This window comes from Lepus europaeus, chromosome 8, assembly GCF_033115175.1.
Source record: "Lepus europaeus isolate LE1 chromosome 8, mLepTim1.pri, whole genome shotgun sequence".
In the NCBI taxonomy this organism is placed as follows: Eukaryota; Metazoa; Chordata; class Mammalia; order Lagomorpha; family Leporidae; genus Lepus; species Lepus europaeus.
In genome coordinates, this window is record NC_084834.1 from 120036781 (window position 1) to 120058511 (window position 21731).

The following is a 21731-nucleotide window of genomic DNA, read 5'->3' on the forward strand; positions in this document are numbered from 1 at the left end:
ACAGAGTTGGAACAGTTGGACACCTACATGCGAAAAAGTGGTGTGGAGGAGAGGATCTAGACACAGATCTCACACCTTCCGCAAAAACTAACTCAAAATACATCATAGACTTCATTTAAAATGCAAAACTAAAGCTTCTAGGAGTTCTAAGAAAGAAATAGGAGAAAATCCAGTTGACTTGAGGTTTGGCAAGGGGTTTTAGATAAAATACCAAAAGCATACTCTATAAAAGAAAAAATTGATAAGTTGGACTTCATTAAAATTAAAACTTTTTTTCTGTGAGAATCACTGCTAACAGAATAAAAAGACAAGCCACCGACTAAAAGACAATATTTGCAAAACACGTATCTGATAAAGGACTGACTTCCAGAGGAACATTTATATTCAACAATAAGAAAACAAACAAACAAAATTTTTAAATTTTGGCAAAAGGTCAAAATAGACACCTCACCAAGGAAGAAGTATAAATAAGCTTATGAAATATGCCCAACAGCATGTCACTAGGGAATTGCAAATTAAAACAAAAGAGATACCAGTATACACATATGAGAATGGCTAAAATCCACAACACTGACATCAAATGCTGACAAGGGTATGGAGCGTGGGAACTCTCTTTCATCACTAGTAAGAATGCAAAATGGTACAGTTCAGCAGGTTCTCACAGGGCTGAATACAATCTCACTATATGACCCAGCAATTGCACTCGTGAGTATTTACAGAAGTAAGTTGAAAACCTGTATCTTTACAAAAACCTGGACACAGATGTTTATAGCAATATTACTCAAATACTGGAAGCAACCAAGATTTCCTCCAATAGGTGAAAGGAGAAATACCCCCCGCTTATTGTGTATTATACAATAGATTATGACCCAGACCAACAGAATATAGTAAGTTATCAAATCCTCAAAAGATGGAGCCAGTACTACGGCGTAACAGGTTAAGCTGCAGCCAGCAAAGCTGGCATCCCATGTGGCGCCTGGTTTGAGTCCCAGCTGCTCCACTTCCAATCCAGCTCCCTGCCAAGGCACTTAGAAAAGCAGTGGAAGATGACCCAAGTCCACAGGCCCATGTGGGAGACCTGGATGAAGCTCCTGGCTCCTGGCTTTGGTCTGGACCAGCCCTGGCCACTGTGGCCATTTGGGGAGTAAACCAGTGGATGGAATCTCTCTCTCTCTATCTCTTTCTCTCTCTCTTTCAAATAAATACAAATAAATCTTTTTTCAAAAATCATGAAAAGATACAAAGGAGCCTTAAATGCGTATTTACTAACCGAAAGACGTCAATCTGAAAAGGTGATGGACTATGCGATGTGACTCTGTGACACTCTGGAAAAGGCAAAACCACAGAGAAAGTAGATCAGCGGTTGCTGAAGGGTTGAGAGCATGAGGGGAGAAGAAAAGAGATGAACAGGTGAAGCCCAGGGCACTCCCAGGGTAGTGAAACTATTCTTTATGATACTGTAGTATGGGATGTATGACACGGTGCATCTGTCCAAACCCAAGAACAATGCACAAAAAGTGGACCATAATGTAGAATATGGGCTTTATTTAATCATAATAATGTCTCACTATTGGCTCATCAACTATTAATTATACCACACTAATGCAAGATGTTAATAATAAGGGAGGGGGCCAGCACTGTGGTGTAGCAGGTAAAGCCGCCGCCTGCAGTGCCAGCATCCCATATGGGCGCCGGTTCAGGTCCTGGCAGCTCCACTTCCAATCCAGTTCTCTGCTATGGCCTGGGATAGCAGTAGAAGATGGCCCAAGTCCTTGGGCCCCTGCACCCACATGGGAGACCTGGAAGAATCTCCTGGCTCCTGGCTTCAGATCGGTGCAGCTCTGGCTGTTGTGCCCATTTGGGGAGTGAACCAGTGGATGGAAGACCAATCTCTCTCTCTCTCTGCCTCTCCTTCTCTCTGTGTGTAATTCTTACTTTCAAATAAATAAATCTTTAAAAAAATAATAAGGGAAACTGGGGAGAGGGTAGTAAATATGAGAACTCTGTACTTCGTTTCTCTTTAAGTTTTTCTTCATGTGGTTGATAGGCAAAGAGAGATGGAACACTCTTTCCTGATGGTTCATTCCCCCAAAGCCAGCAAAGGCTAGGGCAGGACCAGGGCTGAAGTCAGGAGCCAGGACCACAATCCAGGCCTCCCACCTGAGGGTCATTTGAACTGTCACCACTGCCTACCACAGTCTGCATTAGCAGGAAGATGGAGTCGGGAAATGGAGGACATTGAACCCAGCGACTCTGGTATGGGATGTGGGTGTCAACCTGTGTCGCAGCTGCTAGGCCAAACACCCACCCTGTTACTTTTTGCTCAATGTTCCTATGAACCTAAAACTGCTATACAAAATAAAGCCTACTAATTTTTTAAAAAAGAAAGCAATCGGAGATCAGGAACATAGAATGGTCTCAGGAGCCGAAGAGGGAACATGAGAGTTCTACCGCCAGGCACGGAAGCGCTGAGGGTCCCAGGAGGCCCAGGGAACAGGTGTGCACTGTCGAGGCAGAGACAGGACAGCAGGACCGGAGCTACAGGGTGGTGTGTGGTACCCTGGGACGCGGCTCTTGCCCGTCTGCCCACGAGAGTCATCTGCGGAGCTCGGAACTCCCAAAGCCCAGGCTGCACTCCACGCCGATTAAATCAGGCTTTCCAGGGATGGATGCAGGCAGCATTGGTAGCTCAGCTTCCTGGGTGATTCCAGAGTGCAGACAAATTTGCGAACCACTGACCAAGATTAGCCCTTCATGTGCTGAGTCAGCTGAGCTGGCGATATAGGTTCAGAGGATCCAGCAGAGTCGATGCACCCGGGATACAGGGTAGCTGAGCAGGTAAGAGCAATACTTACCCATCTGATACAGAGGACGCAGCAGTGACAAACAAGACCAATAAAGTTGCCTTACCTGTCCGGGATTCCCCACTGTCTCTTAGGCCTAGAAAGATCTTGGACTCTCTTCCTGGAAAAAAAACTAACAGATACCAGCTGATTAACATATGCTTAAGGAATATGATGACATTGGCTGACTCCTACTCAAACAAATCCCATCTGTACACAAACCTTCCCCCCAAAAAAGCCCCACTAATGCTATATTTGAGGCAATTCAAAGAGAGCTAAAAGGCTGAACTACTCTAGACCCCAATTTCTCATTTCTAGACTCAGTAATATAACACATAATAAAAGCAAAGATAATAAATAGGTAACAACAAAGAGTATATTGTCTATGGAAGGCCCTAAATAAAATACACACTTGTTCAGAGGGGAAACAAAGCTCAATTGGTGTGTTAGAGTAATTTGTAGATGACTTGGTGGCATTGAATTTGAACCAATTTTACAGACAAATTTCAGAATTAATGTCAGGCTTTGCAGAAACTATGATATAGGCAAAATATACTTTTGGTACCACTCAGCCTCCTCTGTGCCCCACTCGGCTCCTTTGAATCTTCCCTGATTGTTCCAGTCCTGTCTGCTCCGTTTCCCATCCAGCTCCCTGCTAATGCGCCTGGGAAAGCAGCAGAAGATGGCCCAAGTGCTTGGGCCCCTGCACCCACATGGGAGACCCGGATGGGTTCTGGCTGCTGCCTTCTGCCTCTGCTGTCACTTGGGGAGTGAACCAGCAGATGGAAGATCTCTGTCTCTGTCACTCTGCCTCCCACATAAATAAATAGAAGAAGGAGAAAAGTAAAATAAGGCCGGCGCTGTGGCTTAACAGGCTAATCCTCCGCCTTGAGGCGCCGGCACACGGGGTTCTAGTCCCGGTTGGGGCGCCAGATTCTATCCCGGTGGCCCCTCTTCCAGGCCAGCTCTCTGCTATGGCCCGGGAGTGCAGTGGAGGATGGACCAAGTCCTTGGGCCCTGCACCCGAATGGGAAACCAGGAGGAAGCACCTGGCTCCTGGCTTCGGATCAGCGAGATGCGCCGGCCGCAGCGGCCATTGGAGGGTGAACCAACGGCAAAAAGGAAGACCTTTCTCTCTGTCTCTCTCTCTCACTATCCACTCTGCCTGTAAAAAAAAAAAAAAAAAAAAAAAAGTAAAATAAAATGCCCCGAGGTAGACTTCCACTTCCAATGCCTCAGAACAAGTCTTCCCCCTAAGTGTAGCAGCTCTATGAGTTTAGGTCTGTGAGACCGGCACTATAGTTAGAATCTTACCATTTCTTTATAAAGTCACAGGCAACAGGATTCACTAAAAAATAAAAATAAAAAAGTAGATAAGGGCACAAATTGGATTCAACCGGAATCAATGATATGATAAAAATAGCAACAAAAATCAACAGGGTTAAAATTGACAAAGATATAGAGAGTAATACAAACAGATTCGAATATTTAAAACCTAAAGAAACAAAAAATTTGGAGAAATATTTGCATCAAATCACAAAGATTTAAGTTTTATTATTCAAAGAGTGTAATAAGGAAAACACTAATATAGAAGTCAAAAATTAAAAAGACAAAAGATAGGAATGGAGTTCATCTATGAAGACAACATGGGCTAATAAACACAAGACAAATCCCATATGTGCTAATAATCAGATCTTTAAACTATCAAATTATCAAATACTTTTTGCAAAGATAATGATGTTGAGATGATGAGTCTGTGCATGCTGGTGAAAGTTTATATCAGTAACAGTTTTATGAAAAAAAATTTGGCAGTCTGAGCCAGCAATGTTTATATTCTTATAACCAATTCTATTTCTAGACATACACCCTAAAGGAATAACTCCAAATGTGGGCAAGATTTATGTACACAACTGCTCCCTGCAGTGTCTTAAACTGGGGGAAATCACATTGGTGGGAAATGTCCAGGGCAGAAGCAATGATGAAGCAAGTGGGAAATCCTGTTTCTTTTCTTTTTATTTATTTATTTTTTGACAGGCAGAGTTAGACAGTGAGAGAGACAGAGAGAAAGGTCTTCCTTCCGTTGGTTCACCCCCCAAATGACCACTACGCCTGGCGCGCTGTGCTGATCCGAAGCCAGGAGCCAGGTGCTTCTTCCTCGTCTCCCATGCGGGTGCAGGGGCCCAAGCACTTGGGCCATCCTCCACTGCCCTCCCTGGCCACAGCAGAGAGCTGGCCTGGAAGAGGAGCACCCGGGACAGAATCCAGCGCCCCAACCGGGACTAGAACTCGGAGTGCCAGTGCTGCCTAGTGAGCCGCGGCGCCGGCCATTCTGTTTCTTTTAATACAGGAAAATGTAGGTGATCTTACAAAGACTTATCATAATAGGCCTCATAACTGCAGAATATTCCAGACAGAATCTCTTCTTGGGAGTCTCTGATCACATGTGAGAGTTCTGGAACATTTTGCCCTCTGCAGTGTTTTGGGCAAAGGAGAGTGGGTGCACCAGACAGACATGGTTCAAACCCCTGCTTTGCCTCTCATTCGACTGCATGGTATCGGGCAACTTACTTCTCTGAGATTCACTTTGTGCATGCTGGTGAAAGTTTAAATCAGTAACTTTTTGAAAAATAATTTGGTCCAAGAGTGTCCAGACAGCAGGATAAAGATAGTTCTCTGTAAAGACTAATGGTGCATACAAGAACACTCTCTGGGAAAATGGAATTAAAAGATAAATTTAGTGCAAAAAAAATTGAATCCATGCATACGAGAGATCTTCAAAAAGTTCATGGAGGGGCAGGCTTTGTGGCTCAGCAGGTGGAACCACAGCGTGGGATGCCTGCATCCCATATTGGAAGCCTGGTTCCAGGTCCAGCTACTCTGCTTCCAATTTAGCTTCCTGCTAATGCACTTGGGAGGCACTAGCTGATGGATCAAGTCTTTGAGTCCCTGCCAGGCACGTGGGAGACCTGGATGAAATTCTAGGCTCCTGGTATTGGCCTGGCTCAGCCCCAACTGTTCTGGGCATCTGGGGTGTGGGCCAGTACACAGAAGATCACTCTCTGTCTCTCTCCTTCTGTCACTCAGCCTTTCAAATAAATAAATCTTTAAAAAAGAAGTTCATGGACAATGTGTATTTTAAAAACTACATGACTTCAAATATTTTTTTGCACCAAAACAAATATCTGTTCATTCCATTGTTCATAAACTCTGAAGCACTCTCGTATGCATAAGCACCTTGCAAGCCACAGATATGTGGTAGTTAGACTTACTAGTTACACCTTCAGTGCTGTGGCTTGAACAGACCCCTGTAGAAAACACAATCAACTCTTCAATCAACTGTTGAGTTGTAGAGCTTGGTCTGTGCACCTTCCACATTTACCAACTTTGGCTTCCAGCTTTTACATACACAGGTCAGCCAGCCAATACAATACTGGACAATCCTAAAGGACCATTTATAAGCAGTAATGACATGAATGAAAATAGCCTTTCCTGTTGTCCCTTCACACCATAAATTTCTCCCCTGGCAGGGCGCACACATCTGGTGTTATCTCACCAATGGGTAGGATGGAGCGGCTAAGTCTCAGGTGGTGTTCTTTACCACAGTGCCCAAACCTGTGTGTAGGCTAGAATCATCTGGGGGAATCTTTGAAAACGCCCCGGTGCCAAGCTACATCCCAGACCAATCAAACCACCACCTCTGGGGATAGGGCCCAAGCGCCAGCACTCTGAAGCAGACAAGTCTGAGGACTATATCATGTTGTTCAACGGCCAAGGCCGCTGACCGCACTCAGACTTCCCTACTCTAACCCTGTCTCAGGCAAGCTCACTTAGGCTCTCTTAGCTCAGTTTCTCTCCTATGTAAAATGAGTTCTTGCCTCAAGATACTCCTAAGTGAAAGTTAAATAATATATGTAAAACACTCTATAGTGCCCAAAATATAGTCATATATGAATCGTTGAAAGAAGCCATTTTTTGGGAGACCTGGTTAGCTCTTGGCTCCCAGATTTGATGCCCGAAGCAGGGGTCACCACGGGGAAGTGATGACCCCTCTTTCTTTGTCTCTCAAATACATTTTTATAAGTTTAAAAAATAAAATTCTGCTTAAATTTCTAGGAATTTAAAAAAAAAAAACTGTTCAACTCTGAGTTTGGGTAATTGCTAGGAACCAGTTACCAGGAAAGGCCCCAACTGTGAGCATCGGTTATTGGGGGAACTCAGATTCACCCCGCTGTGAATGCGCACCCCCGTACCTCCCACGGTCTCCTTACCGGTTACAGCCTGCCTTCACTCCTGGGAGGGTTTCAGGCTGCTTACAGAAACGCACACACCGCAGCAGGATTTGCCTGCTTCAAAGTGAAACTTGCGTGGAGAAAGGTAGAGAAATCGTGGAGGAGGAGAAGGAAGTGAGGGGACAGAGGGGCCCCGAATAGTGGCCTGCGCAGTATACCGCGGGAAGCAGGCATCGGCCGCCCTCGGCACCGTGGTCCCCCCTTATCCGTGGTTTGAGCGGAACATACTGGATGGAACACTCCAGAAATAAGCAACCCATGCGTCTTCGATGACTTTTTCTACCGTAAGTTGCTACAGTTGTTCCCTTTATTAGCTGTTAGCCATCTCTCCCTGTGCCCGACTTGGGTCCGCGTGTGAACAGGCGACACAGAGGTGCGGCGCCAGGCGCCACAAGGGAGCGTACAGCTCGCGGATAAGGGGGGACACGGCGCTGCATTTTTGGGGGGAGGGTAGAAGGGGGCTCCCCCGTCGTTATCTCTCGGTTCTAGCCTCTCCTAGGTCCTCCACCGTGCGCGGGCGTGGGCCGAGGCAGGCCGGGGGCTGCACAGCGCGGCCCGCCTCCCCACCGCGCGCTCCCAGGATCTGCACCTGCACGACGCGCGGGCGGAGTCCTCTGCACCGCAGGCGTGGGTTGCAGGCGGGGATGTGGCTGCGCAGGTGCTCCGTGGCGCCCGCCGGTCTCCCGCGGCGGCTGAGGTCCTGGGCCCCGGGTCCTAGCCCGGCGCGGAGCGGCCCGGGGGCGCCCAGGGCGCACGGCTGCGTCAAACATCGGAAACTTGAAGAGGTGCGGACAGTGCCCCAAACCTCCCCGACGCCCCCACACCGAGCGGGACCGCGGGCCGAGGATCACTGGGCCCCGTGGGCCTCCTACAACGGCTCCCACTGGCAAAAAGCGACGTGGCCCGGCGTTCTGGGGACTGACAGCCCTCAGGGCCACCACGGCGGTCCCTTTTGCAATGCGACTGGGCTGCATGGCTGAAAGCTTAACCTCGTTCTCGCTGTGAACTGTGTTTCTGGGTTCTTAAGCCCTCTAAGCAAATGAACGAATTTCCTTGGATTCTTGGATCTTTAAGACTGAATGTGGTGAAAGTTACTTTGGGTCACACATAAACGCGAAGTTGTAACTCAGGTTGTTTTTTGATTAATTCAGTTGTAAATAAGGTTGCGTTGACCCTAAAATTTATGTGCTTGCTTTTTTAAAATTCCAGGCTAAGGTGATTACCTGTCACACCCATGTTCAGATAAACTATTTGTGGACTGATTTTTTTCAGACATGGGAATTAAAAATTTTTTTAATTACGTATGTGAGGGGCACACAGAGAGAGAGAGAGAGAGAGAGAGAGAGAGAGAGTGTGTGTGTGTGTGTGTGTGTGTGTTCCTGTCCCCTGGCTCACTCCCTAAATGCCCACAATGGCCAGGGCTAGGTCCCATCAAGAGAGGAGAGGAGAACCCAGCCCACGTCTCCCTCCCACATAGGCTGCAGGGACCCCATTGCTTCCGCTCTCACCTGCTACCTCCCAGGGTCTGCTTTAACAGGAAGCTGGAGTCAGGAGCCCCAGGCGGATATCAAACCCGAGGCTCCAACATGGGGTCGTGCAGTTCAACCCAGGTCTTAAGTGCTGGACTGACCACCAGCCCCTAGACCTTTAACGATTTACAAAATAAAGGTTATTGGTGATTTATTTTTAAAAATTCTCTTACCAGTGTTTTACAAGGCATAAAGTAAACTAAAATTTGATCATGTGGGGGTGAATAGAATCCTATTTTCTTACTTTTTCTCCTTTTTCAAAGTTTATTCCTAATTGTGCTCCATGAAATCAAGTTAAATGAAGGAAAATAAGGACATTTCCAATAAAGTATCTTAAATGATTGAATACAAGGTAAAAATTTTCTCCAAAAATTGTTCTCCAGAGATTTTATGATATGTGAGAAAATTCTGCCAAGAATCTATTTATGAGGCACTTTCTTAGTTTATTTTCCCAACAAAGAACTGGTTAAGGAAAATATATTAGCTCAAGGCCGGCGCCGTGGCTTAACAAGCTAATCCTCCACCTTGCGGCGCTGGCACACCAGGTTCTAGTCCCGGTTGGGGCGCCGGATTCTGTCCCGGTTGCCCCTCTTCCAGTCCAGCTCTCTGCTATGGCCCGGGAAGGCAGTGGAGGATGGCCCAAGTGCTTGGGCCCTGCACCCGCATGGGAGACCAGGTGAAGCACCTGGCTCCTGGCTTCGGATCAGCGAGATGCGCAGGCCGCAGCGGCCATTGGAGGGTGAACCAACGGCAAAAAGGAAGACCTTTCTAACCTTTCTCTCTGTCTCTCTCTCTCTCTCTCATTATCCATTCTGCCTGTCAAAAAAAAAAAATATATATATATATATATTAGCTTGAAATAACTTCAATAAATGCTAGACGGGCTCAGTACAGAACTGTTCCTGCCAAAATTAATATTTAAAGAGGAGTAGAGGTGAAGAAGTTTAAGAGAATCTTAGTAATTATTCTTGTAGCTATGATCCTATAATAGAAAGGGTTGGGCGTCGCTCTAAATAAGCTTTAAACATTTAAAACACAAGCCATAAAGACAAGTTACAATAAGGGTCATCGTGATTAGGGGCCAGTGCTGTGGCAGAGAAGGCGAAGCCTCTGCCTGCAGCGCCCCACGTGGGCGCTGGTTTGAGTCCCAACTGTTCCACTTCCAACCAGCTCCCTGCTAATGTGCATGGGAAAGCAGTGGAAGATGGCCCAAGTCCTTGGGCCCTGCGCCCGTGTGGGAGACCTGGAAGAGGCTAAGTGCTCCTGGCTTCAACCTTACCCAGCACTGGCTGTTGTGGCCATTTGGGAAGTGAACCAGTGGATGGAAGACTCTCTCTCTACAGATAGATAGATAAATAGATAGATAGATAGATAGATCCACATTCACATAAATAAATCTTAAAAAAAAAAAGGATTATAGTGATTTTGTTGTAAAGATAAAAGGACACACCTACAGGATGAACTTGAATTCCTACTTGTATTTGTAACATGATTTCCAGGGACAGCACCACAGATCCAAAGGGGCCTGGTGTTACTCTCATTACAGTCACAGAATGAAGACAGTGAAGACTGACTGCCGGCACCATCTCTTTCTCTCTCTCCTTCTCTGTAACTCTCTCAAAAAATAAATATGAAAAATAATGAGGCTTGTTAGAAAATTCCAGAAGCTAGCCTTGAGACAGCTGTGCAGTTGCCAGGTAGTCTGACCCAGCATGGTCGGCGTGAGTGGAGGGCGGATAAGGGAGACATTTATGGCCGCTTGCCAATACACCCAGCTTCAATCGACGAAGCCTGCACCCGTGGCTCAGGGCTGACCACCGGCACCGGCACCGCCTCTCCCAACCCCTCTTCTCTCCCTCAAAAATTCTCTTCTAGCCTGGCATTGTGGCACAGCGGGCTAAGCCCCAGTCTGCAATGCTGCCATCCCATAAGAATGCCGGTTGGAGTTCCACCAGCTCTGCTTCCAATGCAGCTCCCTGCTAATGGGCATGGGAAAGCAGCAGAGGATGGCCCAAGTCCTTGGGCCCCTGCACCCACATGGGAGACCGGGCTGGAGCTCCCGGCTTCAGCCATGGCAGCCATTTGTGGAGTGAACCAGCAGAATAATGATTCTCTCTCTCTCTTTCTCTCCCTCCCTCTCTCTCTCTCTGGAACTCTGCCTTTCATATAAATGAAATAAAACTTTTAAAGAAAATCCTCCTGCTAACTTGCCAGCTGTGGGAGGGGGTGTTATGGGCTGGGGTTGGGCCTAATTTTCCAGGTTCTTGCCTTGTGCTCAGAGAGCAATTCTAAATCAGGCCCAAACATGGCATGCAGTGTGGAAAACTCTATTTACAAAGTGAGAAAAGTACACAGGCCCGTTAGGGCTTTATTAAGGGAGAATGGGCTATAGAAAGGGAATTATCATACTGTGCTCTGCTCGCCCTGAGTCCACGGGGAGGAGAGAGAGCTTCTGCTCTTAGCTTTCTCTGCACTTTAGCCAAACGGGAAGTGTTTACATGGTACTACCACTGTGTCCCGGGTAAGAGGCGGTACTTCCTGGGGAGGGCTCCCCTGATTGACAGGTAGGTGGACATGGCAACACAGAGCGGAGGAGGTGCGGCTTCCAGCTCATGACCTGAAAATTATCTGTCCAAGCTGTCCTACATCAAGGGTAGTGGAGACTTCTGTGAGCCAAGGTCCATCCACCCCCGCCCCGCCCCGCCCCTCCCCAGGACGCTGGACTCCTGAGGAAACCTGTTTCTTTGCAGCAATGTTCATCTGGCAGACTGGCCATGCAGCAGCGGGCAGCCTGGGCCTAATTTTAACCGGTATCAACCCACTTCCTATCATCCACCTTCCGTCCCTCCCGAGCCTCACCCAGCGCCACCTGCCGCCTAATTTGCTCCAAACCTCAGCCAGCCTCTTAATCTATTCCGGTGGTTCGCGAGAAACAGGGGAGCTCCAAGAGCACATTAAAGACGTCATAAGGAATGAGTCAGATTCAGAGAATTTGTTTTCTAACAAACAAACAGTGCTTCAAAAAGCCAGAGAGGATAAGGGCTACTGATGGAGACCAAAAGGGCAAAGACGCAAGACCTCGTACTCAACACGTGGCTAGAGTCCAAATTCAAACAAATCAGTGGAAGAAAATGCACCTTGAGGACAATTAGGGAGGCCAAGTATTTAGTGGCTATTAGAGAATAATTGTAAATGTTGTTTGGGGGGCCGGCGCTGTGGCGTAGCAGGTAAAGCCGCTGCCTGTGGTGCTGGCATCCCATATGGCTGTTGGTTCAAGTCTTGCTGCTCCACTTCCCATCCAGCTCTCTGCTATGTCCTGGGATAGCAGTAGAAGATGGCCCAAGTCCTTGGGCCCCTGCACCCATGTGGGAGACCCAGAAGAAGCTCCTAGCTCCTGGCTTCAGATTGGTGTAGCTCCAGCCGTTGTGGCCAATTGGGGAGTGAATCATTGAATGGAAGACCTCTCTCTCTCTCTCTCTCTCTCTCTCTCTCCTTCTCCTCTCTCTGTGTAACTCCGACTTTCAAATAAATAAATAAATAAATCTCTTTTAAAAAAATGATATACCCCAAAAAGGTATCTGAGGCTACTCAGCAAAGAGACTCTAGTGGTGGCCAGCGCTGCGGCTCACTAGGCTAATCCTCTGCCTGCGGCGCCTGCACCCCGGGTTCTAGTCCCAGTTGGGGCGCCAGTTCTGTCCCAGTTGCTCCTCTTCCAGTCCAGCTCTCTGCTGTGGCCCGGGAAGGCAGTGGAGGATGGCCCAAGTGCTTGGGCCCTGCACCCCATGGGAGACCAGGAGGAAGCACCTGGCTCTTGGCTTCAGATCAGCACAGCTCCAGCCCTAGCGGCCATTAGGGAGTGAACCAACGGCAAAGGAAGACCTTTCTCTCTGTCTCACTGCCTATAACTCTACCTGTCAAATAAAAATTTTTAAAAATAAAAAAAAAGAGACTCTAGTGGTATCAAATGCACACATGAATAAGTGAAACCAAACTGGTTCTCATGAAATATGACACCAGAAATACATGTCTTCACGTTATAGCGCTTATTTTAATTTCATGCATACAGCGAATTAATACAATTATAAATACACTTTAGTCTGTTTTAGCTTTCTGCGGTGGGCGCACCATAGCAAACTTCCAGTGTCTTCCCGACAGTAAGCTTCCCCCTCTCCTACATCTCCACACAAACCTCCCACACGCGGCTGAGCCATGAGTCCAGGGAACAGCGTGTTAGGAGGGGGCAGGGGAGATCTGACACGCCCACCCCGTCCTCCTTGGCCAAGCTTCCCGTGGCACACTCCAGTTTCCCCGGCAGCTCCCTTTCCTGCAGGAAGTGACAGCGGCATTCCTGTCCCCAAGCAAGGCTAGACTGCCCCCACCTGTCCAGCCGCGGCAGCATTTCCCAGCCTTTGGATCCACTAACAGGGCTTTGAATGCCGGGTCCACTGCTGGGCTCCCTTGGACAAAGCACTGGGTCTCATATTCGTTGTCTGGAAGCCGGGGACAAAGCTACTTGGCAAGGTTGTGTGAGGACGACAGATACCCTGCCATGCAGAGATCCTGCTTGTGTTGGGCTGAGCGTGCACATCCCATTCATTGCCTGGACTCTGCGTAGAGCTTTTACATACGATGTCTAGGTCGCTGGTCCCCCTTAGCTTGTGAGCTGCTTAGGAACACTCCGCTTTCTGTTGTACGTACGCCTTGTCCCATGCAGTGTACGTCACTGAACACATGTTACCTTCTCTGCCTGTCACAGGACTACCAGCTATGAGGGCGCTTTTAAAAAACTCATGGGGTGCAGGGCTGGGTTAAGCCGCCACCTGAGATGCCAGCATCCCATATGGGCACCAGCTTGTGCCCTGGCTGCTCCACTTCCGATCCAGCTCCCTGTTATGGCCTGGGAAAGCAGTGGTCATTTGGGGTGTGAACCATTGCATGGAAGCTTTCTCTCGCTCTTGCTCTCTCTCTTTTTTAAAGATTTATTTATTTATTTGAAAGAGTTACAGAGAGAGAGAAGGAGAGGCAGAGAGAGAGAGAGAGGGAGAGAGAGAGAGAGAGAGAGAGAGAGAGAGAGAGAGGTCTTCCATCTGCTGGTTCACTCTTCAATTGACCCCAATGGCCAGAGCTGCAAAAATCTGAAGCCAGGAGCCAGGAGCCAGGAGCTTCCTCCAGGTTTCCCATTGTGTGCAGGTGCCCAAGGCCTTAGGCCATCTTCTACTGCTTTCCCAGGTCATAGCAGAGAGCTGGATCGAAAGTGGAGCAGCCAGGACTCAAACTGCCACCCATATAGGATGCTGGCACTGCAAGTGGCAGCTTAACCTGCTACGCCACAGTGCCGGCCCCAGTTTTCTCTTTTTATCTCTCCCTCTCTCTCTCTAACTCTGACTTTCAAATAAATAAATAAATCATTTTTAAAAACAGTTCACGGAAAGATAGAATTTAAAGATGTTTATTTTAATGCAAAAATATTTCAAGTTCATACATAAGTTTTTTCATAATTTTCTTTTACATTTTGTATTAATTTATCTTCAGTTCTTATTGGAAAGCAGAGAGGAGGACAGATGGAGACAGACAGAGGTATCTCCCGTCTCCTGGTTCACTCCCAAAATGTCTGGACCCACCAGGGCTGGCCAGGGCAAAGCCTGAAGCCTGGAGCTTGATCTGGGTCTCCCACGTCAGTGGCAGGAACCCAGGTACTTGGGCCACCATCTGCTGCCTCCAAGCTGCACGCGAGCAGGAAGCTTGGTTAGAAATGGAGCAGCAGCCGGCACCGTGGCTTAACAGGCTAATCCTCCGCCTTGCGGCGCCGGCACACCGGGTTCTAGTCCCGGTCGGGGCGCCGGATTCTGTCCCGGTTGCCCCTCTTCCAGGCCAGCTCTCTGCTATGGCCCGGGAAGGCAGTGGAGGATGGCCCAAGTGCTTGGGCCCTGCACCCGCATGGGAGACCAGGAGAAGCACCTGGCTCCTGGCTTCGGATCAGCGCGATGCGCCGGCCGCAGCGGCCATTGGAGGGTGAACCAACGGCAAAAAGGAAGACCTTTCTCTCTGTCTCTCTCTCTCACTATCCACTCTGTCAAAAAAAAAAGAAAAAAGAAAGAAAGAAATGGAGCAGCCCAGACCCCGGCTGGGCACTTGGCCATGCACAGCCCAAGCAGCAACCTAACCACAGCGCCACCCACCTGCCCCCTTAACATGCAATCTTCATGAGCTTTTGAAGGCCTCTTGTGTGCATGGATTTCAGAATTTCTTGCCCTCAAATAGACTTACAATTCCAGTGTCCACTAACTTTTTGAAGCAGGCTCACCAGAGGCATTGATGTTATAATAGCCGTTGATCACTTACAGCGGGGTGAGTGCTGTGCCGAGCTCCAGGCGTTGGGTCGCCTCCACCTCCCGGTCACCCCCAGCACCCAGCGGAGGGCCTGCTCCCATAGGGCTGGGGAAGGGGCCCAGGGGATGGAGCCTGACCCCTGGGGCTCAGTCTCTGCTCTGTGACCCCTGACAAGTCAAAGCACGGAAGCACGCACAGTCCTTAGCTGCAAGGTAGAATGGATGACTGTTAGGTATCCAGCGCGCAGACTGCACGTGGGCCACCGTGCGCTCAACAAGTACTGCGGGGTCTAGAAAGTCCTTGAGCGTGGCGGGACCGCGTGGCTGCGCTGCTCCAGGTCCAGGCTTTGCGTCGCCCTGTGGAGAAGGTCGCCCCCTGCTGGACAGAAGCAGGATTACACAGCAGGTGCAAGGCCATCGCTCCGGGACCCAAGGGTGGCAGCCTGCAAAGGGAAGGCAGCGGCCCCCAGAAGAACGGAACAGAACAGATCCGGGTCAGGGGGAGCGGCGGCAGGGGTGGGGGACAGAGAGGGCAGGCGGCAGCTTGAGGGGGCCTGGGAGGGTGTTTGTGGGGAGCAGCTGTCACAGAGACTGGGCTTGGAAAAACAACATTTTGGCAGTTTTCAGATTCTTCGAGGATCTTCCCTGAGGCCTGCGCTTTGAGGCACTGTTGGCAGTCGTTTGAGGTGCAGTCCTGTTGCGGATCGGGGGGGTCTCTGCTGTGACACTAAGCCACAGGCTCGGGCTCTCCCCTCCAGCCGTGCCTGCTGCTGTCCTGGGCACAGCTCCTGGCCATATCCCCAGGGCCGTGGCCCCTTGGCTCAGGGCCATTTGGGCGAGGGCACAGAAGGTCGGGGAAGGGTGTTTGCGGTGGCTGGCAGGGAGAGGCAGGAAGAGGATGAGCCCTCACTGCTGGTTAAGCAACAGCACAAACCCGGGACTGTCCCACCTCGTGCTGAACACAACTGTGCCATGCTGTGAGGACAGTGGCGTGAGCCGTGCTCGCTCCTGCCACGCCCCGAGGTCTACACTCGCGTGGTTCTGTTCCCTTTTACTTCACATCTGTTTTCCACGCTCAGTTTTAGCTCACTTCATCTCTGGGAAAGTCTAGTGAGCAGTCACTAGAAATGTCGGATTTACCACACACACACCCCGTGCCAGGATAAGCGCCAAATGGGTCAGACATTTATATATCAAAAAAGGGTGGGCATTTGATCTTAACTGGCAGTTAGGATGCCCGCGTCCCACATTTGGAGCTCCTGGTTCCATTCGTGACTCCAGCGTCTGGCCAGGTTAGACCTTGGGGAGGCAGTGGGAATGAATCGAGTTATTGGGTTCCTGCCACCATGTGGGGCACACATATGCCAAAGGGCATTTGGGGAGTGAACCAGCAGGTGGGAAGAAGGGATCTCTCTCTTCCCTCTCTCTGTCTCTGTCTCTCTCCCTGTGTCTCTGTGTGTGTATGCCCATGTGCGCATGTACCCCTACCTCTCAAATAAGTAATAAAATAAAATAAAAGTGGACTGAGACTTGAATGATAGGGCTTAGCCATGAGGTGATCCTGGGAAAACAAGAAGCACTTCAGGTGGAAGAAACCACAATGCAGGCTCTGAAACAGGTCCAAGTTAAGGGCTCAGCCTCCTGGAGGCACGGCAAGGACATAGCACAGGTGGGCACAGTGAGCATGTGGGGGGGGGAGAGGCTGGGAGCAGAGAGCCCCCTGAGCTCTAGGGGGCCCTGCACACACAGGGGTTTACCGAGAGCAGTAGGGAGGACTCAGGGCATGTGACCTTAGTCAGTCTTTAAAATCCTCCCTCTAGCAACAGTGGCAAATGGGCTGCAGGGCATGAGAGGAGAGACGGAGCCTACTTGGGAAGCCGACGTGGGAATCCAGGTGAGCAAGGACCGCTGGATGCGGAGAGGCGAGAGTGTTGGGAAACGTTCTGGAGACAAAACCAACAGAACTGGCACTGGGCGCTCGGTATTTGAAGTAAGGAAAGAGGAATCGTAGAAGAATAGAAATGATTGTCTATCTTGAGCCACTAGATGCGGTTTTCTTAAATGGGGAAAACAGAGAGAAGAACAAGATTGGCGGGAACATCAGGGCGTCTGTTTCAAAGCCTGTGATAAATCCACGTGGAGATGTTGTTGGACGTAGGAGGGGACTTCAAAAGGTTCATGGAAAAGAGAATTACAAGATAAGCTTATTTTGGTGCAAAAAAAACCTTTTGCAATGCATGCATATAAGGGAATATTCATGGAATATGGAAAAGTGCTTTATAAAAAATAATCACGCTTGGGCAGCAAACAGGCTCTCACTGTCCTGTGTGACTGCTGCTCCCTTGCAGTGGATTCAATAAATCTAACCCTGCTCGCTCTGCCTCACTGTCCTCGTGAATTATTTCACCACCCATGACCTTGGCCTCAACAGTGGCTTCTGCAACGTTCATCCTGGCCCAGCCCTGGCTGCTGCAGCCGTCTGGGGAATGAATCAGTGGATGGAAGAGTCTACTCTCTCTCTCTCTCTCTCTCTGTCTCTCTCTCTCTCCCTCCTTCTCTGTCACTCTGCCTGTCACTTAAGTAAATAAATTTGTTTAAAGCATGCTTGGACTTCAATATATTTTTGCAGCAAAATAAACTTATCTTTTAATTCCAGGTTTTTCCCACCAACTTTTCGAAGTGCCTGCTTGTGAATGTCCACCTCAGGACAGCGGAAGTGGAGTGGGAATACAAACGTTAGAAGGCAGTAGCCTGGAGACGCTGCTTAAAGCCACAGCTGTGGATATGACCACCTAGGGGAGAAGGGCCAGGATGGAACCAGCTGGAGCTCAGGAATACAGAGAGGGCTTGGCCGATGGGTTTGAGAAGGAGCCAGCAGTCTGGTGAGGGATGAACAGGGAGATTGTGGTGTCGGAGAGGGCCTGAGAAGGAGACAGGCATGTCGGGAAGACGGGAGCTGCCACGAGGTGAAATGAGGCGCTCCTAGCAATGCTGCTCATGGCTAACGGCTACTGAGCACGGCCCCGTGCTGCCGTCTGTGCAAGCCGCTGTGGCAGTATTCGGAAAAGCCCAAGGGTGGAGAAGGACCCACTCGCTTTGGTCAGCGCAGGTGATTAGCCTAGCCGTGCAGGTGCTGGTGTCCCACACCAGAGTCCTTGGGTCTCACGCTGACCCAGCTAGGCAGCAGGGATGGTTCCTATCACACTCACAGGTCTGAGTAGTGTTCCCAGCACTGGCCCAGCCCCAGTCATTGTGGGCATTTGGGGAGTAAATCAGCCGATAGGAGCTTGCTGTCCCTCTCCCTCCCTCTCCCTCCTGCTCTCTCTCTTTCTCGCTCTCAAATCAATTTTTAAAAAAATTAGTCATGCTCAGGATATACCAGTAATCCAAACTTAGGACTTGCTAGTGGCTGGGAGGCAGGGTATGGGAACAAAGCAGGTGTTAGAATGATGACATGCTTTAGGACAGAAGAAGCTTTGTGCGCACAACACACGTTCAAGCAAGGATGCGAAACAGGCTCTGGAGTTCAAAGGAGAAGTTGAGGCTATGGATAAAGTTACCAGCATATAGGTAACACCATGTCATTGATGACATCACCCAGAGAATAAGGAAGGCTCTAAAGGAACCTGAGAGGCTACAGACATCAGGCATTTCAACCTGAAGGTTGGCAAGAGAAGGGTCCAGCAAAGGAAACTGAGTCAGGAACAATCAGTGAGGTAGGACAGTGGAGGGAGCCGCCTCCCCGGAATCCGGTGAAGAAAGACTTCTAAGAAAAGAGCAACTGTGTCCGTTGAGTGGGATGAGGATGAAGCACTCACCACCAGATCTGGGGCAGAGGTCATTGTGACCTCAACAAAAGCAACTTCAGCGCAGCGGAGGGATGGCAGCCTATTCCAGTGGTTCTCAAGAGAATGGGAACAGAAGACACACAGATGGTAATTTCTGGACAACTATTCTGAGAATTGTTTCTTCTAAAGAAGAGCAGAGGCCGGCGCCGTGGCTTAACAGGCTAATCCTCCGCCTTGCGGCACCGGCACACAGGGTTCTAGTCCCGGTCGGGGCACCGATCCTGTCCCGGTGGCCCCTCTTCCAGGCCAGCTCTCTGCTGTGGCCAGGGAGTGCAGTGGAGGATGGCCCAAGTGCTTGGGCCCTGCACCCCATGGGAGACCAGGATAAGCATCTGGCTCCTGCCATCAGAACAGCGCGGTGCGCCGGCTGCAGCGCGCCTACCGTGGCGGCCATTGGAGGGTGAACCAATGGCAAAAAGGAAGACCTTTCTCTCTATCTCCCTCTACTGTCTACTCTGCCTGTCAAAAAAAAAAAAAAAAAAAAGAAGAAGAAGAGCAGAGAAATAGGAGTGGTACTTGGAGGGGCACACGGCATTAAGGGAAAGGTGCTTTATTTTTAAGAGTTGAGTTATTGTGCACGTGTGTATGCCACTAGGAATGATCCAGAAAGTCTGAGAGAGGGGGGATAATCTTGGAAACAATGAGCTTTAAGAAGTTAGGTGGGGGGGGAGGGGGGCTGGTGCTGTGGGTTAAATCAGGTTAAAGCCCCAGCCTGAAGCGCCAGCATCCCATGTGGGTGCTGGTTCAAGTCCCAGCTGTTCCACTTCCGATCCAGCTCTCTGCTCTGGCCTGGGAAAGCAGCAGAAGATGGCTCAAGTCCTTGGGCCCCTGCACCCATGTGGGAGACCCAGAAGAAGCTTCCAACTCCTGGCTTCAGATCAGATGGGCTCGGCTCTGGCCGTTGCAGCCATTTGGGGAGTGAACCAGCAGATGGAAGACTTCTCTCTCTCTCTCTCTCTCTCTCTCTCTCTCTCTCTCTCTCTCCTCTACCTCTCTAACTCTTTCAAATAAATTAAAAAAAAATTAATCATTAAAAGAAAAAGGAAACTAAGTAGGATGGGATTCAATGTAGGGACTAACGGGATGGCCTTTATAGGAACAAGGATAGCTTATTATGAACAAGAAAAAAGGACAGATGCTGGTAGCTTGGCAAATCCCATGTTGGAAAGAAAGGAAGATCTTTTGTGATTTCCCCTTTGCTGGGGGTGGGGGGATCGTCGGTGAGGAGCGGGAGGGAGAAAGGACTCGGAAGTCACTCGATGGTGACGTCTGGGACATCTGGGAAACGGACTGGAGAAGAGCACTGCCATGACCAAGCCCCGCTGAGAGCCCCTGAATCGCAGCATCAGGCCACATAGTTGTTTGCCTCTCTCCCATCATTATCTAACCAGGCAAGAATGATGGAGAGAGAAGCAATAGAGTCAAGGCCATATGCAAGGCAGTGGTTCCACGGGTGGCTAGGAAGAACAGGACACCCAGTAGTGACAGCTACAGGAGAGGACCAGGGCCGACGGATTACAGGTGCACCTGAAGCTGACATTTTGCTTTAGCCAAAGGAGGACAGTGGAGGGGGAGACCTGGAAATACACGGCCTGGAGATTAGAGTGCTTGGAACATTCTGGAAAGTGTGCGGCCGTTGACAAGGGATGGGGTGAAAAATGAGATCATTTGGGGTTGGGAGGTGATACAAAACTGTGCAGCCAAGCGGATCATCACGGGACACCGCCACCCCCATGTAGGACACAGTGCTGGTAAAGAGAAACGCGGTAAACTAGAGCAGTTCCCGTGACCTGGAGGGGACAGACGCCCAATGCAGGGGAGTAGAGGATGAGACTGGAGGAAATCGACTCAGTGCAGACAAGTCTCCCGACAAGGTCTGCAGAAGGTGGTGACGGCGGGGGAAGCAGGAGTCTGAAGACAGAGCGGGGGCCAGGGTGACGTCATGATGAGCTGTCCAGGAGTGTGTGTGTGCCTGGGACTCACACTCTAGAAAGGGAGACACGGATGCTGCAGGAGGGAGGGGTGCAGGTGGCATTTTGCCCTTTTCTAAAGAGGCCAGGAGAACGGACTGCAAGTGGATAAAGTGGAATCAGCAGGCAGTGCCAAAGGACAGATGGACTTGAGGGGATGAAATTGGATAAAAGGGCTGGCGCTGTGGCTCAATAGACTAATCCTCCGCCTGCGGCGCCGGCACACCGGGTTCTAGTCCCCGTCGGGGCGCCGGTTCTGTCCTGGTTGCCCCTCTTCCAGGCCAGCTCTCTGCTTTGGCCAGGGAGGGCAGTGGAGGATGGCCCAAGTGCTTGGGCCCTGCACCCGCATGGAAGACCAGGAGAAGCACCTGGCTCCTGGCTTCAGATCAGCACGGTGCGCCAGCTGCAGCACACCACTGGGGTGGCCACTGGAGGGTGAACCAACGGCAAAAAGGAAGACCTTTCTCTCTGTCTCTCTCTCTCTCACTGTCCACTCTATCTGTCAAAAATAAATAAATAAATAAATAAATAAATAGAAATTGGATAAAAGCAGTGAGCACCCATGTGCAATCTTGGACAGTGAGTCACCTGCATGGGTGCAGAGGGTGGAAGGTTTGCTGGCCTTAGCCAAGGCTGGGTTTTGTCGGGAGCTATACAGAGGGAAAGGTGTGACAGCAGCTGTAATGGCAGACCTAGAATGGAGGCTGGGAAAGGAGGAGTCAGCCAGAACATGCGACAAAAACTGGCCAGCTGAGCAACCGAAGGGTCGTCATGGACAAAGGACTGCATGGGGTTGGGTCATCAGTGAGGGGTCACAGTGAGCTGATGTGGTCACAGCTAGGGTGGTGACACCCAAGTGCCACCAGTGCTGTTACCTTGTGAACCTGGTGAGCAGGTACTGAACACTTAGTACCTGAACTCTG

The 21731-nt window shown here is 49.8% G+C and overlaps 1 protein-coding gene across 1 annotated transcript in view; it reads right to left on the bottom strand.

The window, feature by feature from the left end:
• The window catches only part of SPMAP2L (sperm microtubule associated protein 2 like), a 47968-nt gene that overhangs the window by 25326 nt on the left and 911 nt on the right, over nt 1-21731 (bottom strand). Inside the window, exons 2-3 of the mRNA XM_062198939.1 lie at nt 4158-4191; nt 2911-2976 (exon numbers count right to left, since the gene is read on the bottom strand). Of these exons, the coding sequence (XP_062054923.1) occupies nt 2911-2976; nt 4158-4191 (100 nt within the window). The remainder of the gene's footprint in view (nt 1-2910; nt 2977-4157; nt 4192-21731) is intronic.